At 47.9% G+C, this 11,292-nt stretch overlaps 1 protein-coding gene across 1 annotated transcript in view; it reads right to left on the bottom strand.

The window, feature by feature from the left end:
• LOC122543871 (glycogen phosphorylase, muscle form-like) overlaps window positions 1-10,901 on the bottom strand; it is an 18,225-nt gene extending 7,324 nt beyond the window's left edge. The window contains exons 1-4 of the mRNA XM_043682725.1: window positions 10,771-10,901; window positions 6,311-6,442; window positions 5,400-5,511; window positions 1,840-1,922 (exon numbers count right to left, since the gene is read on the bottom strand). Of these exons, the coding sequence (XP_043538660.1) occupies window positions 1,840-1,922; window positions 5,400-5,511; window positions 6,311-6,442; window positions 10,771-10,857 (414 nt within the window). The 5' untranslated portion in view covers window positions 10,858-10,901. The remainder of the gene's footprint in view (window positions 1-1,839; window positions 1,923-5,399; window positions 5,512-6,310; window positions 6,443-10,770) is intronic.
• Window positions 10,902-11,292: the final 391 nt, after the last annotated feature.

The raw sequence follows: 11,292 nt of genomic DNA, 5'->3' as shown, positions 1-11,292 counted from the left end.
TGGAGGTGAAAAGCAGTTTTGGGGGGGTCTGGAGAGTGGCAGCAGTTTTGGGGGGGTCTGGAGAGTGGCAGCAGTTTCCAGAGTTGGGAATTCCCAAAGGACTACCCGGAAAATTTAACTATCTGACCATTTTCTGGCTTTCAAAAATAAGTATTAACCAAGCAGTTGCTTGGAAATGACGTCACTTGCTGTTATTACCAAATATCAAGTGAAAGAAAACAGCTAAGCAAAGCTTTTTTTTTTGAGAAGTTTTGTAGCTCAGATTGAGGGTCTGGATGTGGGTTTGCTCAGAGTTGGAAGGTTCGTTTTCAGATGTTTCGGCACCATACTAGGTTACATCTTCAGTGGGCCTCCAGACAAAGCACTGCGGATGATTCCTGCTTTCTGTTTATATATTTGGGTTTATTTGGGTTTCTTTGGGTTGGTGATGTCATTTCCTGAGATATCATTTTCGGTTCTTGCCATCACCTAGCCACAAAATGACATGACCCTCTCTCACTAGTGTCCTTACATACAGTTGAAGAAGGACACCACTTCGACTGGGACAACACATCCATCCTAGGACAAGCCAAACAGAGACACGCAGGAGAATTCCTAGAAGCATGGCATTCCAACCAGAACTCTATCAACAAACACATTGACTTGGATCCCATTTACCACCCCCTGAGAAAAAGAACAGGAAATGACATCACCCCAGGAAACACCATCACCAACCCAAACATATAAATAGAAAGCAGGACATCAGCAGTGCTTTGTCCGGAGGCTCACTGAAGATGTAACCTAGCATGGTGACGAAACATCTGAAAACAAACCTTCCAGCTCAGTGAGCAAACCCACATCCAGCTAAGCAAAACTTTCAAAGAGATGAGAGATGGTGCTTATTGTCTTAATTACTGATCCTGAAGAAAAACTTGGCTTTGAGAGGACTATGGGGCCACCATGCTCTTGGTTGCCTAGCAACCTCCTCCCTCGACTTTGACTCCTGGGTCTGTAGAATGGATCGCAGAGGGAAGGGGGCACCCATGGAGCACAAATCTCTTTCCTGAAAACCTATTCCCAGCAAAAACCCTTGCAAACCTGACTGCTCTTCCAATACAAGCATTTGTGAATGCCTGGCAAAATCTGAAATAGTGAACAGTGACCAATTCTCAGGGATTAAGGCAAAGTAGTCACATAATTGTGGCGATCCCGTGTTAACCAGTGTTGGCCATTTGATTCACTGACAAGGTTTGTTTATAATAAAAATGGATTATTGTTGAGTTTATTTAAGGAACCTGGTGGATTTTCGTTTTATTCCGGATAATGAACCAATAAAGCATTTTGGTAAATGAATCAACAAATTTATAGTATTTCAGGAACAGTGGGACAAAACTATCAGTGCGCTCCGCCTGTCACAGTAGGCAGCTGTTTGGGACAAAAACACAACACCAGCTTCCTGCTAACCCAGAGGCTTCATTCAGGATACCAGATAAGGAGATGGAGGATATCCTTAGCATTGCTACATGGCACACATTGTCGAGGAGTGTGAAACATAAAGCTGCACGCAGCACACAACGAAATGTTGAGTGACGTGCAGCTGGTAGGAAGAACGACTGGCCGAGTAGGCAGCCCGGGGCTGTGGGGGGGACGAGGTCAATGCTAGGAATCACTCCCTCCGCTCTCCCGGATCCCAGTAAGACATCCCCCAAGCACACTGGCAGCTTGCTGCCATTAGGGGCCACTGCGGGAGAGGCTGGCAACCCACTGGCAACCAGTCACAGCGACACACTCTGACTCCTGGAGTCCAGAGTCGGCTCGCCCCATGTTTCCCAGTAACCCGCTGAGCGACGGGGAACTCACGTTGTCATTGGGATAGAGGACGCGGGAGATGTTCTCAGCCAGGTTCCTGTCGAGGACTGCCTGGATGTAGCCACCAACGTTGACTGAAACAAGAGAAAGAGAGACAGAGGGGGAGGAAAGAGACATGTACACAAAAGGATGAGTGCATGGGGCAGTGTCCGCATCTTGCATTTACACAGCACTGCAATAGCAACAAGATATTCCAAATATTCCGCAGAAATATCAAACAATATTGGATGCCAAATCACACGCAGAACTATGAGGACAGGTATCAAACACTTGGTTAAAACCAGAAGATTTTAAGGAGCTTCTTACAAAGAGGGAGCTTTAGAAAGCTGGTGATCCCTTCCCTATTTCAGAGTCCTAACCGATGACAATGCTTCCCAGTTGTTGAGAGCACCAATACTGCCACAGCCAGTCTGCTATCTGTTCAACAAGGAGCATTACCTCCTACCTTCCTGGATGAGTGCTCCACACCATCCAGGCCAGAGCAGCCCACATAAATCCACACTCCAAGCCCCAGGAAATCCAGGATTTCCACCCAGTGACAATGCAGGGTCAGCAATGCAATTCCAAGTTAGGATGGGGCATGGGTTGGAGGGGAACCAGGGTGCCCCCATGCAGGTTCTGACCTTGCCCGCCTAGGTGGTCGAGGTTGAGAATTTGGAAGGTGCTGTCGAAGGAGTTGAGGCGGTGCACGCAGGCGGTTACACACTGCTGCCGCTGGGCGTCGGCGATGGAGGGAGACAACACTGAGGTGGTGAATGGGGTGCCAATTAAACGGGCCACACTTCATCTAGGCTGGGTGTAAAGCTTGAATGCAGTTGAAGCCACACTCATTCAGGCAAATTGTATTACCAACAGCTGAACTGGACAGTTATTTAACAGGCTGAGTTTGCCCTGCTTTTTGTTTATATGTCACATTTCCACATTGTCCAGGTAGATGCCAGTGATGTAGTTGTTGTGGAACAACAGGGCATGGGATAGAGCTCGCACCGAAGCACAAGTCTTCAGTAGCATTGCCGGAATGTAGTTAGGGTGTGCGGCCTTTGCAATATCCAGTGCCTCTAGCTATTTAATTCATATCGCATGGAGTGTATCGTCTGGGATGCTGGGGTCCTCTCGAGGTGGATCATCCACTCAGCACTTCAGGCTGAAGGTGAATGAAGATGAAACGGAACACTTCAGCCTTGTCTTTTACACTGAAGTCCCGGGTTGCCCCGTTGTGGAGGATTGGGATCTCTGTGGAGTCTCCATATTCTTAGTGACTTAACCATCCCAACACCATTGAGGGAGGTAATGGCCTAGCGGTATAATTGCTAGACTACTAATTCACAAACTCAGCTGACGTTTTGGGGACCAGGTTTAAATCCCATCTTGGTAGATGGTGGAATTTGAATTCAATGTTTTTTTTTGAAAAGTCTGGAAATAGCCGTCTAACAATGACCATGAATCCACTGTCGATATCTGGGTAATGAGGCGACATATTGTGCGAACACAATTCTGCTGCCCACAATGCCTCACGGCTGCTCAGTGTGAAATCTGTCCCATTCAGCATTAACGGGAGTGCCACACATCATGATGGAGGGTATCCTCAATGTGGAGCTGGGACTTACAGACAACACAACACCGTTAGGTGGAAAGGCAAGCGAGGAGAGAGATACAGGTCACAAAGAGATACTGGTGGGTGAAGTGGACAAAATGTTGGCAAGTGGAGTATAAGGTGGGAAAATGTGAAGTCTTTCATTTTGTAAGGGAGGACAGAAGAACAGAATATTATTTAAAGGTAGAGAAACTACAAAACAAAAGGGATTTGGGGGAAAAGCTTGTGCATGAATCACAAAGTGTGCCTTATTGCAACGATGCAACAATTCCTGGGAATTACAGACCAGTCAGTTTTATGTCAGTGGTGAGCAAAATATTGGAGAGGATTCTTAGAGACAGGATTTATGATTACTTGAGAAACAATAGTTTGATTAGAGATAGTCAGCATGGCTTTGTCAGGGGCAGGTCATACCTCACAAACCTTCTTGAATTCTTTGAGGATGTGACAAAACACAGTGATGAAGGTAGAGCAGTTGATGTGGTGTACATGGATTTTAGCAAGGCGCTTGATAAGGTTCCCCATGGTAGGCTCATTCAGAAAGTAAGGAGGCATGGGATACAGGGAAACCTGTCTGTCTGGATACAGAATTGGCTGGCCTATTGATGGGGGTGAAAAGTATTCAGCCTGGAGCTTGGTGACCAGTGGTGTTCCACAGAGATGTTCTGGGACCTCTGCTCTTTGTGATTTTTTTATACATGACTTGGATGAGGAAGTGGAAGGGTGGGCTAGTAAGTTTGCCAATGAAATGAAGGTTGGTGGAGTTGTGGATAGTGTGGAGGGCTGTTTAGGTTGCAACGGGACATTGACAGGATGCAGAACTGGGCTGAGAAGTGGCAGATCGAGTACTGCCTGGAAAAGTGTGAAGTCATTCACTCTGGAAGGTCGAATTTGAATGCAGCATCCAGGGTTAAAGGCAGGATTCTTGACAGTGTGGAGGAACGGGGATCTCAAGGTCCATGCCCACAGATCGTTCAAAGTTGCCACCCAAGTTGATAAGGATGTTTAGGCGGCGTATGGTGTGTTAGCTTTCATTAGCAGAGGGACTGAGTTTAAGAGCTGAGAGTCCTGGTTAGACCACACTTGTAATATTGTTTTCAGTTCTGGTCACCTCATTTGAGAAAGATGTGGAAGCTTTAGAGAGGCTGCAGAGGAGATTTCCCAGGATGTTGCCTGGACTGGAGGGCATGTCTTATGAAGACAGGTTGAGGGAGCTAGGGCTTTTCTCATTAGAGCAAAGAAGGATGAGAGGTGACTTGATAGAGGTGTACGAGATGATGAGTGGCATAGATAGAGTGGAGAGCCAGAGACCTTTTCCCAGGGTGGAAATGTCTATCACAAGGGTGTAATTTTAAGATAATTGGAGGACGGTTTAGGGGAGATGTTAGAGGTAGGTTCTTTACTCAGAAAGTAGTGGGTGTGTGGAACGCACAGCCAGTAGTGGGAGTAGAGTCAGAGACATTAAGGACATTTAAGCAACTCTTGGATAGGCCAATGGATGATAGTAAAATGAAGGGTTAGTCTGATCTTAGAGCAGGACAAAAGGCCGCCACAACATCAAGGGCCGAAGGGCCTGTACTGTGCTGTCCAGTTCTGTATTTATTCCTCAGTCACTGCCTGGAGACCAGGTTGAGGTAGCTATTTTAGCAGTCACCACATTGAGGGAGAGCAGACGCGGAACCCAGAGGTATTTATAAGCAGAGGCCGAGACCCACAGGAAGTCCCAGCATGAGCAGGGCAGGAAGTGGAAACAGAAACCAGTTGGGGCTCTCAGTCCGCACAGAGGGACAGTCACATCTTCACAGAAAGATCCAGCAGACCACAAGGCTAAAGCCCATTGCAGGTGAACAGTCGCTGACAATTCTAGCGGGTAGACAGGCTGAGAAGAGTCTCTGCAACTCTAGCTTTATACACAACTGATCCTGAAATTACATAGAAAAAAGGGGGGGCAACTCACAGTCCTCCAGTTTAAACTCATTGGGTGCTTTGGCAGACCACAGCCGCATCGTGTTCACAGTGTTGTTCTTATAGCCCGGCACTGGTGTGTCATAAGGTAAAGCCAGCACAACCTAAACACACAGGAGAAAGATTACTGCGCCACAACACAGCAAACATGCAGTCCGTACAAAAGGGGTGGACTTTTCCCATCAAATACTCCCAGGACTGTGACAGCACGGAATTAAAGTTCCCTCAAAACCTTCAAGGACAGGTAGCGTACAGGATCAACTCCAGGAAAAGCTCCCTCTACTTTTTTTTTAAAAACTGAGAGTAAAGCCTCCTCTCCACTTTTGTGCAAACAACAAAGATCCCTCTATTCTTTCAGGTGGGAAGTAAAGTTGCTGCTACTGCTTTAACCTGAGGAGTAAAGGTTCCTCTACTCTTAAACTAAAAGTAAATGGAAAATAGAGCTCCCTCTACGCTGTCCTGTCAAACACTCCCTGGACAGGAACAGCACAGGGCTAAACACAGATTAAAGCTCCCTTTACTCTTTAAAACTGAGTGTAAAGCTCCCTCTGCACTGTTCCCACTATGTTCTCCCAGGATGTATTGCCAAAGTGCTGCACTGTCTGAGCTGCCATTTTTCAGTTGGGACATTACACCAAGTTCCCATTTGCTGCCTCAGGTGTACGAAAGGTCACTGTTGGAAAGAGAGTGGGGTGTAGGGTCAACATCTACTCCATCGCTGTCAACAAAACAACAGGCAGTCTAGCTATTACTGAGGAGGTGCTTGTGGGATCTTGCTCTGTGCAAATCCAGTGACAACACTTCAGATCAAACACTTCACTGGCCATGAACTGCTCTTGGCCATCCCATGGCAGCGGGCAGCCATTTGTCCTGGTCACCGGTTCCTGGGAAAGCGCTCCTCACCTGGGTATCCACCCACTTGACCCCCTCAGGGGTGTGCTCCACTCGGCCGTAGAAGTTGACGGGGATGGTGTACTCGGGCCGGGCCTTCTCCCAGGGATTGCCGTACCTCAGCCAGTCATCAGCCTCCTCCACCTGCCGGTTACAGACAGCGGTTAGAGCAGGGAAGACAAACCAGCCGGCATTACCGGAGTGAGTGAGGGCCCCTCCACCGCCAACCCACCCCTCACCTACCTGCTCATACCCATCGATGCAACCATCAGCCCACAATCCAGCAGACACTGAGGAGATCCTACCTGCTTCATCCCACTTCCAGCGGCCCCTTTCTCCCACTCCTCAGGGTGAGGCGAAGAAAAGGCTGGTGTAAGACACTGTGCCCATCTCCCCACAACAAAACACAAACTACTCCCAAAACAACAACAACATCCTCAGGCTGTAGAGGGGCGGAGTATCAGGACTGCAGTTAGCGCCTCCCGCCGATTCTCTGCAGAGACCCCGCACCAAAGTCAGGACTTCATGACTTAGACTGACGCTCCCAGTTCAGAGGTCACACTGTATTGTAGAAGGGTCAGGGGTCAGCATCGAGGGAAGGTGGGACTGGTCAAAGGTCAGTGTCAAGAAAGCATCAACACTGAGGGAGCCTAGGGGCCATTACAGGTCAAACACAGAGGGGACGCCAGACTCATGAAAGGTCTGCGCACCATCAACACCAAAACTACAGAGGGGCAGAGGGTAAATTTGCCCCCGAGCATTCCCAAGAAGACCAGGGAAAATCCAATGACTGGGGCAACCAACTGGAGAAAACTCACCAGTAAACAGAATGGACAGAATGTGTGAGGAGCCGCTGCTGCTGTGATCACAGGCTGGCTCTCCCTTACATTTGCCAGCAATTAAACTCATTATGAGCCTATCAGCAGCAAAATGCCAAGTGAAACCATCTGTGATAACGGGAGCCATGAGCAAAGCTGCCGGGCTGGAGGAGCAGCTTTGAAAGTTTTCAACAATGGCATACTCAGCTCACTTGGAAGCAGGAAACCTTGCAGTCAACGAGGTACTGAATTCCTTGGACAGAAATGTGGAATCTCCAACTTAAGGCTGCATAACATCAGCAGCTGGAAGGGTTTGGAGGGATATGGGCTGGGTGCTGGCAGGCGGAACTAGATTTGTGTTGGGATATCTGGTCGGCATGGATGGGTTGGACCGAAGGGTCTGTTTCCGTGCTGTACATCTCTATGACGCAATGACTCTATATGGGAAATCTAGTGGATGCTATTGTAATGAAGACTGGTACTGGTTAATTCAACAGTGAAATGCAAATCTTAAATCGAACAAGACTTTTATAGCACCACATTTTATTGTGTCAGATAACTGGAATTACTTGAGCTACAGTGACTACACATTAAATTTGCTATCTTTTTGCTGCAATCTCACCAGTCTCCTGCTTGGGGAGTCTAGAACCAAGGGGCACAAGTTATATGTAAACAGGACGGCATTTAAGACTGAGAGGAGGAGGAGAAAGCTGTTTTTATTCAGAGGGTAATGGACCTTTGAATTCTCTCCGCTGTGAAGACTTCCAATCTTTGAAAATGTTCAAAGGTAGTGTTTGATAGATTTCCGACTATCAGTGACGTACAGGGCTGTGGGATGGAGTGAGTAAAAGGTACTGAAGTGTGTGATTTTATTAGATGGTGTAGCAGGCTTGATGGGCTGAATGGTCAACTCCTGCTCCCATGTTCCAGTGAAACTGGGTTCAAGAAAAACAAGGGCAAAGTTTAAATTGCTTCTCAAGCTGAATACAGGATGTGACAATCCCTGGGGACAGGCACACACGTGAAGGGTCAATGATGTGTGTACAGCCTATATGTGAACGGACAGAAAAGCTGGTTCCTCAGTTACTAGGCCTGGGTCTGTCTTACAGAAACAGCAGAGGTCGGAAAATGTTGCTCTCTGCGGGCTGCCAATGAAGAGATAGATCCTCCCCCTGCTGGTCTACAGGCTGACAGTGCAGGAGGTCTGTAACCTAGCTGCGTCTCATTGCAGTCACTAAAACCTGACAGTGATGGCAGGGAAGAGGTGGGGGGGCGAGAAGGGGGCGAGAAGGGGGCGGAACACTGCAGTCACTCGCCTGCGAGGTACTCTGGGCTAAAGCAGGCAGCTGAAAGGTTTAGCTCCTACAAACTATCAAAGGCAGCTAGCAAAACCTGCTGCCCTGTAACATGGCACCTCAGAGAACTGTGCAATGGGCACTGAGACAGCTCTGGCTGTGCTGTAGCGATATTGGCCCAAGCTTAGCCTGGGATTAGCAGAAGGGCAATCACTAAAGGGATTCAGAAAGTGAGGAGGGAAGTAGGATTGGATGGGGCGAGTAAATAAAGAGAGTGGGATTAGATTGGGTGGGATTTTAAAGAGTGCAGGGAGTAGAAGCTGGAGACAATTAAGTGTGATATTATTTGGTATAGAGAGTAGGAAAAGATTGGGCATAGACTGCGCGGGGTAGGCTGTGCAAGGACGATAGGATATTAAAAGGTGCAAGATAGGAACAGAAGTGGTCGGGGCGGGAACGAGTGGGATAAGACAGTGTTGGAGGAGTGAGATAAGAGTGGATAGCTTGAGAAGTGTTTTACTGCAGAATCTGGCACTTTCTTTAATTGTAACCAAACTGCTCCGGTCAGAGACAATCCACATTCCAAACTGAGACAGATCGTAAACTCCTGGAAGTGGCCACACCTCATGAGGGCCCACATTGAAAAGTAGCCCCTACTCAGGGCGCACTGCACCATCCAAGGGTATGCACAGAGAGTGGGCCACTCAGTTTGCAATGAGGGAGCACGATGCCCGAGGGTTCGCGCTGACCTCACTCTCAGATGGCACATCAAACCTAACATCTGCTCTCTTGGGTGGATGTGAAATAACTCCATGCCCCCTTACTGGGGAGAGAGGCAGAGGCAAGTTCTCTCAACCAGGCGGCCAATCAGTACAGCGTGTGGGATTCTGCCGTGTATGCACTGAAGTCAAATATTACAGACGCGAGAGGAGCCCCACGTCAAGTCAGAGAGGAGGAATATCCGGTGTCTGCAGGCGAAATGAGCAGTATCAGATAGTGTGGGAGAGGTACAGCCATCAACATAGGCAGCACCTGTTGGTTCCAGAATTACTGCAGTGACCTTTAGGATCTGAAAGTCCAAACCACTCCCGTTTGACCTTTATCAGGTCCTCTGAACATGATCAGGGAGGCAAAGGGTGGGGTGGGAAAATTTCTGCCTCTCCCTTCTTATTTGCCAGTCTATTTTGAATCAGATTAGAATTATACCTCTACAAATCACAGACTCCTTCAAATTCCCCTCATGCACTTGGGGCTAAAATCAGACGCTCAGTTAAATGGCACAGAAACAGGGCATTTGGTCCATCAGTTTCTGCTGGTAATTATACTCCACTCAGCTTAATCCTAGATTCCCTTCTCCCTCATGTCTTTGTCAAAGATCCACCTTTAACATATCTATATGATTGATCTTAACCACTCCCTGCACTGCTGAGTTCCACATTCTAACCACTTTCTCAATAGAGAGCTCCCAACTGGATGTCTGGGTCACTATCGCATATCAATCAACGTTTTTCCCCACATAAGGAAACATTGTCTCCTTAACCACACTGTCAAAGCCTTGCAGGGTTTTTAAAAGAACTCGGGATGCAGGAAATCAGAAAGAGCAAGGAGAAAGGGCTGGAGAAACTCAGCAGGTCTGTCAGCATCAGCGGAGAGAGAAACGGTCAATGTTTATGGTTGTGGAGATGAGTCAAGACTCAAAATATTGATTCTGTTTCTCTCTCCACAGAGGCTGCCAGACCTGCTGAGTTTCTCCAGCTCTTTCTGGTTTTAAACAACTGTTTAAGTTCAATCCGAAGCGGCCTCCTTCCAACTCAATACCCTGCTCCAGCTTTCACCTCACACCCTTGGATCCCTTTAGCCCCAAGGACTATACCTAACTCCATCCTGAAACATTCAACTTGGGCCTGAATCACTTACAGCCAATGCTGTAATAAATTCCACAGGCTCCCCACTCTCTGGGTGAAGACAGTTCTCATCTTCATCAATTATGGCCTACTCTGTAACCTTAGACTTCACCCCCTGGTTCTGAACTCATCGGGAAGGTCCTTTCCAGTTTGACCCTTGTCTGGCCCTGTTTGGATTCTGCACGTTTCCATGCGATTCGCCCCTCCTTCTTCCAAACTGCAGTGAACATAGGCCTAATCTGCCCCTGCTCCCACAGCCCACAAGTTGTTTCTTTTTAAGAGAAGCAGCTGCCTTAAGCTTTGTGTCACTGGGCTGCATATTCTTGGTGGCCCTCGCAATCGCTGCTTTCTTCTCCCGCGCCACACACCCCACAACTGCGCCTCATACTCTGGGCCTAGTCCCGAAGGCCTCGCGATAAGGAACGCAGAATGGAGATTAACGGAAGTTAACTCACCTGCCAGCCATTGGAAATCTTCTGGTTGAAGATGCCAAACTCATACCGGATGCCGTAACCGTAGGCAGCGAGACCCAGTGTCGCCATGGAGTCCAGGAAACAGGCTGGACACAAGACAGCACCAGTCAGCTATTTTAGAATTCACAACTTCATTCCAAATTTTGAGGAGTATCTCCTTGATTGTGATTGTACTCATGCTGAGAACCCACAAATATTGACTTCATCAACGGATGCAGGATTTTAACAGTCAGTGGGTACCCGGTAGAGGTTAATCAACAAGGGTGACACAATACACATTTGAAGGACTAAATGTGTCTGCTTTTCACTCACACACGGAAACACGGTGAAAAGGATTGGGGCCTACATCAGTGATTGTGTCCAGACACCTGTCTCTCTCTCTCTCACACACACACACACACACACACACACACACACACACACACAGTGACAGTGAAAGGGTGTGCGTGTCTGTCTGTCTGTCTGACACACACACACAGAGCAGGTCAGAGGCTGGGAATATTG

Source organism: Chiloscyllium plagiosum, chromosome 45, assembly GCF_004010195.1.
Source record: "Chiloscyllium plagiosum isolate BGI_BamShark_2017 chromosome 45, ASM401019v2, whole genome shotgun sequence".
Lineage (NCBI taxonomy): Eukaryota > Metazoa > Chordata > Chondrichthyes > Orectolobiformes > Hemiscylliidae > Chiloscyllium > Chiloscyllium plagiosum.
This window is presented reverse-complemented; position numbering and strand designations above follow the sequence as displayed.